The 17,848-nt window shown below is 55.3% G+C and overlaps 1 protein-coding gene across 1 annotated transcript in view; it reads right to left on the bottom strand.

Annotated features, from left to right (window-relative positions):
* The window catches only part of LOC105492887 (lysine methyltransferase 2D), a 54,487-nt gene that overhangs the window by 32,668 nt on the left and 3,971 nt on the right, over positions 1-17,848 (bottom strand). The window contains exons 2-33 of the mRNA XM_011760238.3: positions 16,281-16,366; positions 15,905-16,031; positions 15,206-15,429; positions 14,985-15,094; positions 14,655-14,817; positions 14,156-14,321; positions 13,892-14,006; positions 13,600-13,757; positions 13,249-13,394; positions 11,517-13,109; positions 10,313-11,421; positions 9,738-9,851; positions 9,292-9,402; positions 8,594-8,698; positions 7,235-7,416; positions 6,886-7,050; positions 6,691-6,800; positions 6,546-6,593; positions 5,370-5,591; positions 5,026-5,145; positions 4,823-4,927; positions 4,491-4,621; positions 4,258-4,405; positions 3,986-4,051; positions 3,702-3,812; positions 3,365-3,502; positions 3,183-3,267; positions 2,711-2,952; positions 2,539-2,612; positions 2,275-2,325; positions 347-2,158; positions 52-234 (exon numbers count right to left, since the gene is read on the bottom strand). Coding sequence (XP_011758540.2) covers positions 52-234; positions 347-2,158; positions 2,275-2,325; positions 2,539-2,612; positions 2,711-2,952; positions 3,183-3,267; positions 3,365-3,502; positions 3,702-3,812; positions 3,986-4,051; positions 4,258-4,405; positions 4,491-4,621; positions 4,823-4,927; positions 5,026-5,145; positions 5,370-5,591; positions 6,546-6,593; positions 6,691-6,800; positions 6,886-7,050; positions 7,235-7,416; positions 8,594-8,698; positions 9,292-9,402; positions 9,738-9,851; positions 10,313-11,421; positions 11,517-13,109; positions 13,249-13,394; positions 13,600-13,757; positions 13,892-14,006; positions 14,156-14,321; positions 14,655-14,817; positions 14,985-15,094; positions 15,206-15,429; positions 15,905-16,031; positions 16,281-16,329 — 8,283 coding nt within the window. The 5' untranslated portion in view covers positions 16,330-16,366. The remainder of the gene's footprint in view (positions 1-51; positions 235-346; positions 2,159-2,274; positions 2,326-2,538; positions 2,613-2,710; positions 2,953-3,182; positions 3,268-3,364; positions 3,503-3,701; positions 3,813-3,985; positions 4,052-4,257; positions 4,406-4,490; positions 4,622-4,822; positions 4,928-5,025; positions 5,146-5,369; positions 5,592-6,545; positions 6,594-6,690; positions 6,801-6,885; positions 7,051-7,234; positions 7,417-8,593; positions 8,699-9,291; positions 9,403-9,737; positions 9,852-10,312; positions 11,422-11,516; positions 13,110-13,248; positions 13,395-13,599; positions 13,758-13,891; positions 14,007-14,155; positions 14,322-14,654; positions 14,818-14,984; positions 15,095-15,205; positions 15,430-15,904; positions 16,032-16,280; positions 16,367-17,848) is intronic.

Genomic DNA, 17,848 nt, shown 5'->3' with positions numbered 1-17,848 from the left:
TGGGGCAACCTTCAGTATCCTGGCCCCACTATCCCTTGTCACTCTACCTACCTGAGTCCCAGCAAAGGCGGTCTGGCCTCGACTCAGCTGCTCAAAGGCAGGGCTGCTGGGCTCAGCACCCCAGCTGCCTGGAGGTCCCACTGCTCCTGCAGCTGCTGCAGCTGTTTCCTTCTCCTGCCGCAGCGTGTTGCGCTGGATCTGCTGCCGAATCAGCAGCTCTCGTAGTCGCTGGCGCTGTGCAGAAAAAAAAAAAGCAGAAGTGGAATAAGCCCATTCTACTCTAATCATGGGGCTGACCCAGAGACAGCAGTGATATGTGGGGCTTAGCTCCACAGTATCAACTTACTTGCCGTTGCTTCTCCAGCTCTGTTTGGCTAAGGCCGGACATGCCTGGGTCCTGGGTACCTGGGAGTTCAGGTGTCGCCAAAGAGCTACCCATTCCAGCCCCTGGGTCTTCTCGCTTTTCGACAGGAGAGGTGATGCCTGATCGCTGTGAGGCTCCATGGGACAGGTAGGGGAGGGAGCCGTCGGGTGCAGGTGGTGGCAGAACTGACGGGGGGCGTAGCGGGGACAGCCCATAGCTCTCCCCTGTGGACCCGCTGCTGGGCCCCAGGGGGCTGCCCGATGGGTGGAAGTTCCCTGTGGCTACTGCGTAGTTTGTGCTTTGAGGCTTGCCCAAGGTGGGGCCGGGCCCAAAATGGCTGTTGATCCCATGGGGTGGCGGGAGACCAGGCTGAGGGACAGGGGGCTTTAGGGAAGGCTCCCCTACCGCCTGAGGGAAAGTGAAACGCATGGGAGAGGGGGTGCCCACAAATGCTCCCGTCCCAGGGGACCGGACAAAATTGGGGGGCTGCCCACTTGGGACCTTGGTATGGAGCTCACCTGCCGGCCCCGAGGGCAGGGCTGCTGGGAAACCCCCAGCCCCCAGCGAAGTGTGGGCTAGAGACCCAGCCTTAAAGGCAACTTCAGGGGGCTGGGGTCGGGGTGGCTTATGCAATGGGGCAAATGGGTCACGGGACTGAGGGCGTGAGGGTGGGCGAGAATAAGGGTCAGGGGACTGGAAGCGAGGGGTAACGGGGGATGGGCAAAAAGCTTCAGCAGACAGAGGACGGGGTGTCAGTGGAGACTGGGAGCTGGACTGGGACTGAGGACTGGCAGGCACTCGGGAGAAAGGGTCGGAAGGCAGTGAGCGAGGGGGCAGAGCACAGCAGCTCTCAGGTGGCGGAGGCTGGGGCCGAGGAGTCAATGGGGGCTGAGCATAGGGGTCAGGGTAGGAGCCAGTGCGAAAGATGTCCGGGTGACTTGGAGGAGAAGGGGCCAAAGCCTGGGCAGGGGGTGGCTCCTGGGGCCTTAGGCCCAAGCCCGGGCTCTGGGGCTCTACCTGAGATGCCCGAGGGGTCAGGGGGGCTTTGAAGACATCAGGTGTCTTTAACTCCAGGCCACCCAGGTGGGGGCCTGAGGAGGGTGAGTCAACAAAGCCCAGGTTTGGGGGTCCATAGCTAGGAGAGGATGCCCCAAGCTCTTCCTTCTTCACCTCTAGGGCCTTCCGGGACTCCCCAAAAGGTGGGGGCGAGAGCAGGGGCTCGGAAGCCTTGCCTCCCCCTACCCCAGGGCTCTCAGGCACAGCCAAGTTATCCAGCGAGGGGCAGCGGGGTTTGAGGAATGGGTCAGGTGTGGAGGGCTGGTGTCGGGGGGTGCCAGGTGGGGTAGTGTGGAATTCCCCTGGCTGGCCAGTCCCAGGACGAGATGAGGCGCCCAGCATCGGGGGCTGCGCAGGGGCCCCCGTCGGACTAGGATAGGGGGGATAGGTGGGTGGTGCCGTGGGGAAGCGGGGCTCCAGGGGATAGGCGGGGGTCAGTCCAAAGGGGTCCTGTGAAGGCACTTGGGCGGGCACCTGGGGTGGGAGCTTGAGAAAGAGCTCACCAGGCGAGTCAGGGCCGGGCACCGAGCCCGCCGGCGGCTTCAGGAACCCGTCCGCAGAGGTAGACAAGCCGGCGGGGGTAGCGGGGCTGCCAATGAAAATGGTGGGGGCAGCAGCCGGGGGCGGGCTGCCCAGTGCCCCTGGCTGAGAGGGAATGCGGAGATGTAGGGCCGGTCGGTCAGTCTTACGGGCTATGTCGCCCACCTTGGTCTGCTTGTTGATCTGGCTCTCAGCCTGCTACAGGAGACCAGGCACAGGGCAGTCAGGCTGCTGCAGGCAGGCCCCACAGCCCTCCACCCTCAAGAGAGGCCACCCACTAGAGGACTGCTACACCCCAGCCCAGCCCCACTCACCTTCTGCACCTTGTTGATGCGGTGAGCTGCCCGATTATCTTTGGCCTTTTGCTGAGAGATACAGGACACAGCCTTAGGGCCTAGTGCTTGGTCTCATGCCCCGCCCCCATACTGTACAGTGTTTTCACACTCCCTACCCAGAAGCTGATCCCTTCGGGCCCAGCTGCTTTAGGAGTGGGGAGTGGAAAGAACTGAGGTAAATTACCCAAAGATCCCTTCCTCCCTCTCAGTTCTCATGCTAACCCATGCTCCTTTCTGTCTCACCAGGTAGGGGGCTTTGTCAGCTGCTGGAACCTTTCTCCAGAGCTTCATAATTTGTTTGCAACGGCTTGACCAGTCTGGAGGGCAGAGGGAGTGAGTCAGAGGAGACTTGGCAGGCGACCCTTCCACCTGCCATGTTGCCAGGCTGTCTCCTTTGCCCTCGTCCCACAGGTACCTGGGTAATCTTGCTTGAGATTAGGAAAATTAATGTTGGCATAGAGCACGGGTGAGATGGTGGACAGCTGGCCCAACTCCTCATCCTTCTCCCAGCGCTGAAGACTCCGCTGGTTATAGGAGAGTCCGTCGCCCTCACCCTCCGTGGTGGGGGTTGTGGGGGTGGAGGGCGTGGTGCCACCTGAGCCTGTCCAGGGGCTGTCGGGCTCACCGGGTTCCGGGCTAAAGAAGCCCCCGCGCTCCCTGGGGCGCAGGGGCAGAGAGTCACAGGGCGCAGGGATGCCAAGTCCCATCCCAGACCAACTGCCCAGAGCCTCAGGCCACTGCCCTGCCCCAAAAGAGGAGGGCCACTAACAAGGGAATGGGGAGGAACAGGGGAAGTGCTGCAGGAGTCTGAAGGAGGCAAGGCATGAACTCAGATGGAGGGAAAGGACAACGGGGACTGCCCACGAAGTTTACACAGAGACACCAACCTAGAATCCAGGAACGGGGACTGGCAGAGGCCTGGGTAGGAGTCCATTGGGCTGCTGGAGGGCAGATTGCCCAAAGGGAGTCCACCTACAAGATGAACAGGATCAGAGAAAAGAGAGCGACTGGATCATCCTGGAGGCAAGCTTGGTTATGTCAGTCTTCAGACCACTCCCACCCGTATCACCTTGAAGAAAGGGTCTCTGCAGTGGCGTACGGCTGCCTTCTAGGCCAGGGGTTCCGCAACCCAGATGCTGCTCTCGTTCAGAGCCCAGAACATCCTTGAAGAGCTGCTGCAGGTCCTTGGATTCCATCTTGGGCAGTTCTGTGGGGGAATGAAGGATACTACTGAGGAAGACTGGGAAGTTCAGGTGACACAACAGGTCTACAAATGATCATGGCCAAGGAAGGTGCCCAGTACTCCCCACCAGAGAAGCTGTACAGATCATAGTCCCACAGATAGGACCTCCTCCTTCTCCCACAGAAAACCCTTATACACAAACAGGTGTGGGTCACAGCCTCACCTTCTGTGGAAATCCTGTCTAAGTCAGAGCTAAGCATCCCTTCACCCGGGGTGCCTGGCTTCTCAGGGTCACTGGGCACTGGAGATGCCTTCACGCCCCCATCCTCAGGTCCTGTAAATGCCAGGAGAAACCCATGGGTCAAGGCCAGTATGGGTCATGGCCACTCTGAACCACAGAGGCCCATGGGACAGTTTCTAGCCTCTAACCCCTGACAATGCTCAGGGGCATAGCAGAGGGACAGAGGCAAGGCCAAGACAGGACACAGTCCCCCTGGCAGCCCTCACCTGGTGTATCAGCTTTGCCCTCGAGGCCACGGGATTCTTCATCTGCAATATCTGGACCATCATCTCCTATGAGCAAGAGGCCCCACTCCAATCAGAGATGTCCTACGTCTGATGCCCAGAGCAGGTCTCCAGTCCCACAGCCCTACAGGCCAGGACCCTTGACCCCACACTTGACTCCTGGAGGCCAGTCCATTTCCCATCAAATAAGCTGCCAGCTCCTAAGCCAGAAGGAAGTCGGATTCTCTCAGACCACTTACTCCCACATAACTAACCTTTCTGCGATGTGGGGAGTTCCTTCCTTTCTGAGCCTCCATCTCCCTTGGCTTTTGGGGTTCCTAGTCCAAAGCTTGGCCGGCCCACCCCAACTGCAAAAAGGGCCTTACGGCTCAGGTCCAGCAGCTCCTTCCCAAAGAAGGCTTCCTGTGGGGCAGTCAAGGAGAAACAGGTTTCTTCATGCCCTACAGGGCACAGACACCTCCCTCACTGCTTGGAGCCTGAGACCAACCTGCAGGTAAGCAGGGAACATGTCCTCCAGTTTGCTCTTCTTGCGCCCTCGCCGCTGTTGCTTCTTCTTCTCATCCCCTTCAGCTAAGCTCTGCTCCACGGTACCCTCTGCAGGCAGGTCAGCAGGTATCACTGTGGACAGAACAGAAGTGTCACACTTGGGTTGAGGGCATGCTGCTCCCAACTTGCAGGGTGACACTTTTTGCCTACACTCTCCCACAACACCAGCTGGGTCTACCACCCTCTTGGCCCTTTCAATGAGTCCACCCACTGGGTCTCTCTAGCATTGCCCCACCTTCTCCCAGGCCCCACTGGTGCCCTCACCCGTCTCACCCTCGTCGGGCTGCCCATCCCCACTCAACACCTCCGCCTGTGCAGCTGGCCCCTTTTTCGTGCGTGTGTGGGATTTCCGCTGTCGCACCATGAAACCACCAATGCCTATGAGGAGGCAGAGCTGCGGATGAGAAGCCGCTGGGGGACCTATTGAGCTGCACCAAGCCACCCCACCACCCCACACACCCATCCCAGGACCTCACCAGGCCGATAGGGTTTACGCTTGCGTTTTTTGCTTTCCTCGGTCTCCTCTTTGCCAGGCTCCACATCAGGGCTGACAGGGCCCTCCAGTTTAATTTCGCACTCCATGTGCTCCACACCACCTGCATATGGTGACAGAAGAGATAGAGGCAGATCAGAACTATAGGCCCTTTTAACCTTGTCATCCTGCCATGGAGAGAGCTGAGGACCTTGCCTCAGAGCCACTTAGACAAGACCAGCAGTGCTTAATGGTAACTGTGAGTGGCAATGTAGCCCCCACCCAACATCCCACTCCCAGAGGCATGCTCCCACTATTCTGCCGCGCCCTAAGATTCCCCAAGCTAACCTTCACCCTTGAGCAACTCATCGGTGTCCAGGTCCCCATCCTTCTTGTCATCAGGACCAAGGGCCTCTGATGGCTCAGAACCCTCCAATCCTGCCTCGCCTGGGAGGCCAAGCCGTCCTCGCCGCTGGCGCCGCTTGTGCAGTGGTGACATGGTCAGGTTACGCAGCAAGGCCATGCCAGTTTCTGTCAGCCACACACCTTCGAAGCGAAAGTACTGGGGCTCTGCATTAGAGGAGAGTGTGTGATCCCTGGATGGAGGACCCAGGGAAACCAGAACTGCAAGTTTCAACCTACGTCCTTAGCTGAGACAAAGATAGTGACAAAAGTCCAGCTTAGAGTCTAACTGCTGGGGAGAACAGACCACCTAAGGCACTGGCTGAGGCCCGAGTTCTCTGTCAGTGACCCAGGGAGATTCAGAGAGGAACTGTAACTCAGAAGCCTGCCTTTGCTCATGATTAACCCTAGCGTCACTAGGGTGATTATCTTGCTGTCTGGGGCTATGAGGGCCCCTACTTGCTGAATGCCAGCACACAGTGTCCTAGATGCTAGGAGCAGTGCCATATCACGATAAAGGAGATGTCCCTGGCCCCTTTCACTGATAAAAAAGAGTTATGTTCTCGGCTGGGCGCGGTGGCTCACGCCTGTAATCCCAGCACTTTGGGAGGCCAAGGCAGGCAGATCACAAGGTCAGGAGATCGAGACCGTACTGGCTAACACAGTGAAACCCCGTCTCTACTAAAAATACAAAAAATTAGCTGGGCATGGTGGCGGGCGCCTGTAGTCTCAGCTACTTGGGAGGTTGAGGCAGAAGAATGGCGTGAACCCAGGAGGCGGAGCTTGCAGTGTGCCAAGATTGTGTCACTGCACTCTAGCCTGGGTGACAGAGTGAGACTCCATCTCAAAAAAAAAAAAAAAAAAGAGTTCTGAAGATGAAATTCTGGCAGTAAAGAGGCCATGGTGCCTGATGAAAGGAACACTGCCCAGGAAGCTGGAGAACTTGGTTCTAGTCGTAACTTTGCCACTAACTCACTAGGTAACCTTGGGCAGGCCACTTAACTTCTCTGGGTCTGAGTTTCCTCCTCTTAAAATGAGGAGATGAAGCTGGGGGGTTGGAGTTAGACCAGATGATGTCTGACGTCTGGTCTGGCTTTGGCATTCAAAATTTCTGTGACTCACCAGGCTCTTTCACCTTCATGGGCACCAGCTCTGGAGGTGCAACAGGTGCTATGGAGAGAAGGACAAACGGACGTGGCTGAGGTCCTGTCCCAAAGCAAGGTACCCCTGCCCGGACTCCTCCCCCTACCCAGCAGCTGGTACTCACCCACAGGCTTTACCACGTAGGGCTGGCAGGAGATACAGTCAAAGCCTTCATCGGCTGCCTGCTCCACATCGTCCTCCGTGAAGAGGCTCTCACAGCCAGCATGCATCCACCTGGAGAACAGAGACTGGAGGAAATGAGCTCAGGCAATGCGAGGCTAGCAACAGGGCCAACATGAAGAGAAAGGGATGTTCTCACCGTTCACAGTGACGGCACTGGATTAGTAGGTCCTCTTCTACATAAGGAGCATGACAGATAGGGCAGGTCACCAGGCTGGCACAGGGCCCACAGTGTGTGTAACTATTCTGCCATTCACAGTGGAAGCCAGGGGAGGCAGCCCCACACTGCATACAAGACACACACCTGGTAGGAGCAGGAAAACAGAGCCTGAGCACCCAACCTATCCAAAGTACCCAGAAGTCCCCTCACCAGGAACCCAAGCCACCAGCCTGGCCTCCTAAACCCAGCCTCTGTCACATACTCAACATCATATCCACTTTAACATCTCAAGGCCCCAGGGCTCCAATAAAGATCACAGTCTCCTTACCACTTGCACTTCCAGCCACCCTTGGGGACGGTGAGCAGTGGGGGGTCCAGGCAGTATGTGTGGTAGCTAATATCACAGTCATCACAGAGCAGCAGGCGTGAGGGGTCGGAGGCCTGGCCGCACACCTCACACACAATACACTCCACACAACGCCAGCCCTTAAGCAGCATCACCTTGGTGATCTGAGGCAGAAAATGGGAACTTCTCAGGGTGTGAAGTGGAAAGGAGGTGGAACTTCTTTTTTTTTTGCGGGGGGATGGAGTTTTGCTCTTGTTCCCCAGGCTGGAGTGCAATGGCGCGATCTTGGCTCACTGCAACCTCCACCTCCCAGGTACAAGCAATTCTCCTGTCTCAGCCTCCCAGGTAGCTGGGATTACAGGTACCTGCCACCATGCCCAGCTAATCTTCTTGTATTTAGTAGAGACAGGGTTTCACCATGTTAGTCAGGCTGGTCACAAACTCCTGACCTTGGGTGATCCACCTTCAGCCTCCTGAAGTGAAGTGCTGGGATTAAAGGTATGCGCCACCATGCCCAGCCTAGGAGGTGGGACTTCTAAGGGTGAGGCTGGAGGAACCTCAATGCAGAGACTAGGCCTCCATTTGAGCACAGGGAGACTTAGACAGAGCACCCTTGTCCCCAAAACAGTGACTCTAAACTTAGATTCCCAATGATCTCTGCTGATCAGAGAAGAGCTGCACTAGCCACTGCCTCATTGTGAATGGAATGGCAGTCTTTCCACTAGCCAAGTCCCTAAGAAGAGACTGTAGACAGAATTAGGTCCCCCAATTTTTCTTTTTTCTTTTCTTTTTTTTTTTTTTTTTGAGACAGAGCTCACTCTATTGCCCAGGCTGGAGTGCAGTGGCACGATCTCAGCTCACTGCAACATCTGCCTCCCAGGTTCAAGCAATTTTCCTGCCTCGGCCTCCCGAGTTCCTGGGATTACAGGCACATGCTACCACACTCAGCTAATTTTTGTATTTTTAGTAGAGACAGGGTTTCACCATGTTGGCCACGATGGTCTTGAACTCCACGATGGTCTTAATCTCAGGTGATCCGCCTGCCTAGGCCTCCCCAAGTGCTGGGATTACAGGTGGGAGCCACCATGCCCGGCCATGTTGTTATTTTTTACAATGGACTGAATTATACCAGCAGGTCAGGGTCTACCACAAAGAAACTATGAAGTCCACCATGAGTTCCAAAGTATTTTTCCCCAAGAAAAGTTTGATAACCACTGGTGACTAATGAACAACATCTATGACCAATGGCCACTTTAAGAAGTCGTATGGCCAGGACAAGGAACTAAGGTAAGAAATAACTGACCCTATTTCCCAGTCTACACCTCTTGGGCCCGAACTCACCTTGCTGTTGACACAGTAAGGGTGATAGCACTGAGAGCACTGTGAACAGGCAAGGAGGTGGCCCTCTGCTCCCCGGCCAAAGCTGCCACATACCACACACATGTCCTGGGGAAACACAGAGAAACCCGAATGTCCAACTAGATCTCCCCATCCCACTCAGATCCAGCCTACTATGATGCTACAACACTGATTTGCGACCAGAGAGTCAGGAACCCCATCCCACAGCATTAGGACGCTGTAAGCTACCAAGGGACCCTGCTCCTTCCTAGGATGCCTCACTCTCCTAGTCAGGTCACTTGAATTTATAAAGCCTGACATGGGTAAAGGTAAGAAGAAATTAAAGGAAGATAAGATGGGGTAAAGACTGGTCAGGTGAGAATCACATATGTGACAAAATTCTATCAGCTTAAAGACTATTCAAGTGAGGACACATGTAAGTTCCCTAAGCTATAAACTTCATAGGGCAAAGACTTTTTCACTGCTATTTCTCTAGCTCCTAGCTTAGTGCCAAGCTCAGAGGAGACACTCAAGAGAAATGTGATGGATGGACAAACCAATGAACAACATGATTAGAATTCATGGTCTGTTTTCTCATTAGCTGGGTATCCCCAAAAGTAGGTCCAGTTTTCCCCATCAATTCTCTCATCAAAACACAAACATACACAATGTTCAGTGTGCCAGGTCTCACTGTATGGTACCTGCATTAGGACAAATTTGTCTGTGTTGGAGAAGAGAACCACGGTATTCTGCATGGTGTCGTCATCTTCTTCCTCCTCCTCCTTACTGGGAGAGCTATCAATGTCAGCAACCTGATGGGGAAAGAGTTGTAGAAAGTGAGGCAGATAAATCTGCCCCCACCAAGATACTTTCCTCTTTGGTGTTGGGGGAAGAAAGTGTGAACCCCTGGCTAAGATGAAGGCCAAAAGCCAGAAATAACGGACAGAACACCCCAGCTCCCTAACTGGGCCTCAGCCTGATAGCAGAGATTTCAGAAAAACCTGGGGGCCAAGTGGACAGGAATTCAGACACAGCCAGACAGGCCCTAGACAAGCAGGCAGGTATTCAAGCACGCAAGGGACTGGAAGGACTCAGAGGGTGCTAAAGCATGGTCGGGGGATGGGAGGAATAGGAGGCATCTCCTTACTACCAGAGTCTCAATGGAAGAAGCAGTTGACTTTAGTCGGGCCCGTCCTCTACCACGTCCTCCATGGGCTCCTCCACGAGGCCGGCGTCTTCCTGGGAAACTGCTGCTGCGACCCTGAGTGAAAGAAGGGGACAATGACAGGAGCATGTCAAGTGTTAGCGTGTTGGGTTTACACACTTGAACAGAAGAAGTGACAAATGGACACAGTAAGACAGGTAATAAGCCCAGGAGTCCCACTCAGGGCAGGGGAAAAGGCCAAACTCCCAGATATCAACAAGTGCATAGCTGTAGCCCAAACCCATTCTTTCCCTCCCAAGAGTGGCCAACATGGACATGGAGAAAAAACAGTGACTTGAAAGAACCAAGTTTCTGGTCCCAATTCTACTACTGAGTAATCATGAATCTGGGCAAGTTACTCGTCCCTTCTATGTATTAGTATTTTCTCCTTAATAATTGGAATAAAGGATCTCCAAGTATAGGATTCACAAAGCAAGGTGGGAAAGTATCAGTGACACAGGACTATACCTCTGACAGGGCTAACTCTGATCACATCCCGCAGCTAGATAGTCCCTCACCTGTTTTATGCGGGAACGGGCTGGGGAGCTGCGCCGCCGCCCCTTCTCCCCCTCAGTTTTGCCTCCGCTGATAGCTGTCCCAGCATCGCACAATAGTGAATCATCAGTCTCTGGCAGTGAGTCGGTACAGAGCCGTAGGGAGCCCTCATCTCGGGCTGGACTAACATCTGTAGAGACCCCCAGCTCCATGGACAGGGAGCCACCCCCCTCCGGGTCAGGAGAGCCCAGGAGGGGCTCTGAGCCAGGAAAACTGGCACTGGCATCACCCTGGCTCAGATTAGAGATCTCATTAACGATGTCGGATTTGATGAGAGTGGGTGGTGTGGGGGCCACTGGTGCACGTGGCTCTTCCTGTTCTTCACATGGTGAGCCCTGCCCTGCTGTTTGCTTGCATTCGGGGTAGACCTCCATAGGGGTCACGGGGGCCAGCTCCTCAGGGTCCAGGAGCACAGGGGAGCCTTTAAGTTCACTAGCCAAACTGCCAGGGGTCTGTCCAGCCTCTGGCTGTGAACCCGGAGCATCAATCCCATCCAGAGGGGCTGTGTCTTCCCCTAGGCCAGAGAAGTCATCCAGGGCTGGGGCAGGGCTGGGGGCAGGGCAGGAGAGGTCCCCCATCGGGGAAGGGAGAGGACTGGTGGCACTGGGTTCCAAGGCTGGGCATTCAGGTTCTGGAACTTTCTCAGTCTCCATCTCGTGCAGCTCAGGCTCATCTGAGACCCCCACTACCTTCCCTATGGGACTCAACGGGGAGGGAACGGACAGTGGCAGGGCAGGAGGGGAGCACTGGGAAGGAGGGGAGTTTTGGGGAGCCAAGGAATGCTGAAGGAGTGGCGAACACTGAGGGGGAAGGGGCTCCATCAGGATGGGAGAAGCCGGCCCCACTGGGGAGCCTGGAGATGGAGGAAGGATCATAGGGGGGACAGGCTCAGGGTCAGTGCAGTTAGCTTCTGGTGGAGGGCTGATGGGTGTCTCCAGGATGGGGGCAGCCAAGGGTGACTCAGGGTCACTGTCCCCTTTGGCACCAAAGGGGTACTCTAACTCCCCCAAAGGAGACAGAGCCGGTGGGGCCACAGCTGTGATAATGGGTGAGAGTGGAGGAGGAAGGGGATCTGGAAGGAAAGAGAAAAAAGAAGGGCTCTTAGATCAGACATGCCATGAAGAGTTACAGCTGTTCCAGAGTAAGAGGGTACTAACTTTCCCTTACCTGATGGCATCAGCTGAGGCGACAAGGATGGCTCCCCAGACGGGGACAAGGGCAGCTCCTCAGGCAGAGGGGACAGAGGTGGTTCCCCAGGCTCAGACAGGGCTGGCTCTCCAAGCAAGGGAGATAAGGATGGTTCCCCGGCAGGAGGGAACAAGGGCAACTCCTCAGGTGCAGGGCATTGGCCTGGCTCCTCGGGGTGCTCTTCAGGCCGAGGGGACAGAGGTGGCTCCTCAAGCTGAGGGGACAGGTGCGATTCCTCAGGCCGGGGGGACAGGCATGGTTCCTCAGACTGGGGGGACAGGTGTGATTCCTCAGGCTGGGGGGACAAAAATGGCTCCTCAGGCACAGGAGACAGGTGTGGCTCCTCAGTCTGGGGGGACAGGTGCAATTCCTCAGGCTGAGGGGACAGATGTGGTCCCTCAGCCTGGGGGGACAAGTGTGGCTCCTCAGGCACAGCGCACAGGCATGGCTCCTCAGGCTGGGGGGACAGGTGTGGCTCCTCAGGCTGCGGAGATAGGTGCGGCTCCTCAGGCCGGGGGGACAGGTGCGGTTCCTCAGGCCGGGGTGACAGGTGCGGCTCCTCGGATGGGGGGCAGAGTTGTGGCTCCTCAGGTAGTGGTGACAGGGGTGACTCCTCCAGCGGCAGGGACATAAGCGAGTCCTCAGGTGGTGGGGATGTGGGTGAGTTCTCAGGTGGTGGGGATGTGGGTGAGTTCTCAGGTGGTGGGGATGTGGGGGAGTCCTCAGGTGGTGGGAATGTGGGGGAGTCCTCAGGTGGTGGGGAGAGGCGTGAAGCCTCAGGTGGAGGGGACGTGGGAGACTCCTCAGGCGGTGGGGACAAGGGAGATTCCTCAGGCGGTGGAGACAGGCGTGACACCACAGGCAGCGGGGACAGGCGCGATACCTCAGGTGGTGGGGACATAGGTGATTCTTCAGGTGGTGGGGACATAGGCGAGTCCTCAGGTGGTGGGGACAGGCGTGATGCCTCAGGTGGTGGGGAGAGGGGAGACTCCTCAGGTGGAGGGGACAGAGGAGACTCTTCAAATGGTGGGAACAGACGAGATGCCTCTGGTGGTGGAGACATGGGTGACTCTTCAGGTGGAGGGGACATGGGTGACTCCTCAGGTGGTGGAGACAGGCGAGATGCTTCAGGTGGCGGGGAAGTGGGCAGTTCCTCAGGTGGCGGGGACAAGGGAGATTCCTCAAATGGTGCGGACAGGGGCGATGCTTCAGGTGGTGGGGATAGAGGCGTCTCAAGTGCAGGAGACGGGGGTGACTCTTCCAGTGGAGAGAAGGGCGACTCCTCCAGTGGAGAAAAAGGTGATGATTCAGGTGGGGGAGACAGAGGAGACTCCTCAGGCGGCGGAGAGAGGGGCGATTCCTCCGGCGGCCGGGACAGGTGCAATGCCTCAGGAAGCGGGGATGCGGGCGAGTCCTCAGGTGGTGGGGACAGGCGTGATGCCTCAGGCGGTGGGGATGTGGGTGATTCCTCAGGTGGTGGGGACAGGGGTGACTCCTCAGGTGGGGGCAGCAGTGGCATCTCCTCATTTAGGGGGGCCTCCAACTGGGGCTCAAGTTGGACCCCTGCTCTCCCTGCAGACACAACAACACGATGCTCCTATCTAGCTCAGATCTACCCCACAGGAAGTGCAGGGTCTGGGGCAATGCACAAACTGTCTCTTGTCACAGAATAAAAGGGGATGAATTTCAGGGACCCTCAAACCCTACTCACCTAGTGGTTTGGCTTCACATTGCAGGGGCCCCGGTTCCTTGGGTTGCATAGAGGTCACGTGCCCACCCTTTGGCTGCCCTTGGCATGCAACGTACAGAGCATCGGGCTCATCAGTGGGGGTATCGCCAGACTCTGGGGGTGAAAATCTGCAGAGGGTACAGGGGAGCAGGCACTGTGGCTCTCACCAGCTAACAAATCCTAGAGAGTGCACTGGGGCGAGGCACGAATGCTGTGGATGACACTGCCCACCTTAAGGCTCTCCTCTCAAAGTCCACTCAATTTAAGAAGAACCCTGCCAAACTCAGTCCTTCCAACCTGCCAGCCCAATCTCAGTCAGTCCACACCACTTACCTGCTACACACAGGGGTATGCTGCTCAGCAACAGAGCTGACAGGCTGACCTCCCTGGGCTCTGTGACAGCGGTGACAGAGAGAGTAGTTCTCAAACCACTCCGAGTTGGGATTCAGTTCTGCTGAGCCCGCCCCACAGGCCCGGCACACCCGGCATGCCTAAGGGAAAGGAGTGGGCAAAACAGGCATTGGTCAGACAGCAAAGACTAAAGAAAAGTACAGGACTTGTCAAGACAGAGGATGCTGTAGGAGGCAGAGTTAGGGACAATAGGGCAGAATCAGGGTACACTCACCTTGCACTTCCAAGAGTGAGCAGGCAGTTCCTCCATGGGTGGTTTTAGGCAGAAAGTATGGTATCCTTTGTCACACGTCTCACAAACCAACATCTTAGAGTCATTCCCAGGTTTCCTGCAGAGGCACAGGGAACATTACAGTGTCCTCTCTGCCCTCGTTTCTTTTTTGTTGTTTTCATGTTAACAGGTCTTCTCCGATTGCCCTCATTTTCAACCCTAACCTGTGTTGTGCCTAAGACTTCCCTCCTGCCCTTCCATTCCTACCTGCAGGCTTGGCACACTTTGCATTCAGGGCACTGCCAGCCAGCACGTTTGCGGGCAGTCAGAGCAGTGTCCAGGCAGGCCCCGTGATAGTGATGCCCACAGCTGGTACAGAAGAACAGGTCACACAACTCCCCTGGCCCCTCACACACTGCACAGCGAGCCTCCTCTGCAGGGGGTAGAGACACCACAGGTCAGCTATGGATTCCTTGTAAGCCTCAGCACAGTGCCGTACACAAAACAGGCACTCCATGGCCACAGAATGAACAAATAACAAAGTTACTGAGTGCCTGCCCAACGTCTGCCAGCTGTTCTAGGCACTGGAGACACAATGGTAAACGAGACAGGCAAACCCCTGGTGCTCATAAAGTTCACACCTATTTTAGTGGGGCAGACCAACAGTATATAATTCTATACTTTGATCAGTGCTCTGTAGAGTACAAAAATCCAAGGCACACTTGGTCTCTCATTTGCCCTATGACCAAAGATCAGGACTTCTCACCCAGATGTGCAGCCCCCTCACTGTGCTCTGGGCATAGCAGCTGCAGTGTTTTCATGGATAGGAAGGAACCGCTGGCAGTCGCGCAGGGGAAGTGGTAAAGCCGTGGACATCCAGGTGAGCGGCAAGGGATGGAGGCACCGAGCCTGGTGCAGTGGGAGCAGCGCTGCCAGGGTGAAGAAAGAGCCTCAGTGTCAGCCAGCTCTCCCCAAAGAAACAGTTCAGGCACTAGCTCTGCCCCAGTATACCCACACTCCTTCTCATTCCACCCTGACTCTCAGAAGCCCACCAGCCCTACCCTTCACCTATGCAATCCGTTGGCCCCAGCCCCACCTGTGAGATCCCTGAGAAGATGGCCTTGTCCACACCACATAGTTCTGGGCCCTCCTGCCCCCATACGCCTGCCGACCACGCAGCACACCAATGGTGAGCCCAGCAGGACCCTTTACAGGTGGGAAGAGGTAAACAGAAAGGAAAGAGTTAACAGAAAGAGGATCGCTGGCTCAGGACTACCCAGTCCTTCTCCCATTTGCTGCCCCATTCTCCTCACTCACCTCCAGGTTCTCCTAGGTGGGCAGGTGTAAGGCCCTCAGGGAAACCAATCTGTGACAGGTCCTCACTGGGCAGCACTGCCTCATTGGGCCCTGGGCTCCCCCCAGGGGATACCACTGGACACCGGGGCCAATCAAATGGCAACTCAAAGCGCCGTAGCTCCCGCTGCCCATGCAGACTGGGCTCCCCGCAGTTACAGAGAGCACAACGCCGCACCGGACCCCCACTGTGGACACACAAGCATCAGTACCACGCCAGGCCCCCAGCAACCCCATGATTTGGCATGCCCATGCTTCCCCGACACTCATTTTCCTAATTTCTCTTCCTTGAAAGCCCTAGACTCGGCCGGGCGCGGTGGCTCAAGCCTGTAATCCTAGCACTTTGGGAGGCCGAGGCGGGTGGATCACGAGGTCAGGAGATCGAGACTATCTGGCTAACATGGTGAAACCCCGTCTCTACTAAAAATACAAAAAACTAGCCGGGCGTGGTGGCGGGCGCCTGTAGTTCCAGCTACTTGGGAGGCTGAGGCGGGAGAATGGCGTGAACCCGGGAGGCGGAGCTTGCAGTGAGCCGAGATCACGCCACTGCACTCCAGCCTGGGAGACACAGCGAGACTCCGTCTCAAAAAAAAAAAAAAAAAAAAAAAAAAAGAAAGCCCTAGACTCTCAAATAAAATCCTTATGTGCCCTCAAACAAGTTACCTGCAGTCCTGAGGAGTCTCCTGAAGACTGGGACTCCCAGAACTAGGGACAGAGACCTCTCCCACATGTGGGTTAGGCAGGTCTGACTCAGTGGCACTTGGGTCCTCAGAAGCTGCAGGTCCATCAGCTGAATAAACAGACAAACAGCATGTGTCAGTCATCATCCCTATTTAATACAAAGTCCACTCACCAGATACATGAGATTATCCAAAACCTGAGTGGATCAGAGTGATGATATTTCAACTGTTGTCCCAAAGAACAAAGTTGTTCCATTACTTATCTGCTGCATAGACTTAGCTCATGTCCTTGGGCCAGGACCAGAAATGTAAGGTTGCCTGTGAAATCTAAAAGCAAACAAAGAATTTGTCCTACTTACCTGCCGGTTCTGAATCTTTATCCTCACCAGGCAGCTTCTGGCTGTCCATCCCTCTCTCCGACTGGGCAGGGCCCTCTCGGGGAGACCTGTTGGTGCCAAGAAAGAGATCTATATGCCTAGTAAGTCTTCCCAAGAAGCACTTCTCCCAGAATCCTGGGAAGAAGGCATCCAGACCCTCCAGACATCAGAGCAAGCCATACTACAAACTCCTATACTGACAAGAAAGTCATTCTCCCTAACCTGTAGGGTCACTTCCTCCCCAGATAAACACATACCCTCTTCTCGCACTCTGGAGAGATTCTCAGGGGATCCATTTGACTTTCCCACTTCCTCTGTAAGAGTTCCTGGGGCCATAGCATCCAACTAGAAGCATATCCATTTATATCTAATACTGCCGTTTGCCTTGCCTCTGGGTTTTTGGCTTTTGGTGAGCCCTATTCCCACAACTTTTCTTCAAGTCTCAAGTAAGCTGCCATTCTAGAGGCCAGTCCGTGCCAACCCAGGGGTAGTCATGACCCAGGAAGCCTGAGTCCAGCAAAAATCCCTCTCCCAGAGGCAGAGTCTGAGGCACTGCAAGAGATGGAACACACTACTAGAACTATAGCCTAGCTATGGATGGATCTCCCCCACCGCCACTTGTTTCTACGAGGACATCACCATCACAAAAGAAGAAACTCCCTAATTTCCACCCACTTCCAACCTAAATCCAGCTCAGACGAACCCCTGGCCCGTGCCCTAACTGAGCTCAGGGTCTCATCCAGCCTGAAGGTCTCAGGTCATTGCCCTTAGCAACACCAACTGCCCTTCCTCTTCAGATATCCCTAGTAGTTAACAGAAGTGGACCTTGAGAGTTACTGAGCATGTGTAGCCAGGCCTGAGGCTAAGCATGCTGGGAATTGTAGTCTCAGGAAGCATACAGTCACTCAGAGGAGTTCTAAACAGGGCAGGACATAGCACAGCAGAGCCGAGTAGCTTCCTTCCTCTTCCCTCAAGCAGGGTTTCCACACACATACATGGGGGTGGGGAATAACGGTCCCTTGTCCCTTCTAAGAAATGCATGCCTGTATCAGAGCCTAATGAAACACACTAAAGTTATACCTAAAAAAGTTGAGACCTACACCTTTGGGTATTATTTTCCTAGACCTTAGAGGGAATTAAGCACAGCCGGGGGAGGAGGGGGGAGAAGAACAATAATTACAGACATGAGGAATAGGAAAGGGACCCTATAGGAGGAGGAAGAAAGGGATAAGTGCCAGCAGCTTGTAGTGGGAAGTATAAATCCTTTCTCTTAATCAGAGAAGAATACAGTGTTCCTAAAGTGATGGTGAGGTGGGGGAAATCCCTAAAACAGAACTCTAAACAATAAAAGTTTGATAAATTAATCTCTCACCTTTTCCACTCTTCTTGGCTAACCAGAGTGACCACACCACCCTTAGCAAGGACAGCCTCTCCTCCCAAACTGGAAGGCAAATACCCCAGTCAGCCACTTAGGGTTGAATGACTGGGACAAACAAGACAAGGGGGAACCCTCAAAGGTGCCCCAAATCAGTAAATCAATTCCCTAAGAA

The sequence above is a fragment of the Macaca nemestrina genome, chromosome 10, assembly GCF_043159975.1.
Source record: "Macaca nemestrina isolate mMacNem1 chromosome 10, mMacNem.hap1, whole genome shotgun sequence".
Classification (NCBI taxonomy): Eukaryota; Metazoa; Chordata; class Mammalia; order Primates; family Cercopithecidae; genus Macaca; species Macaca nemestrina.
This window is presented reverse-complemented; position numbering and strand designations above follow the sequence as displayed.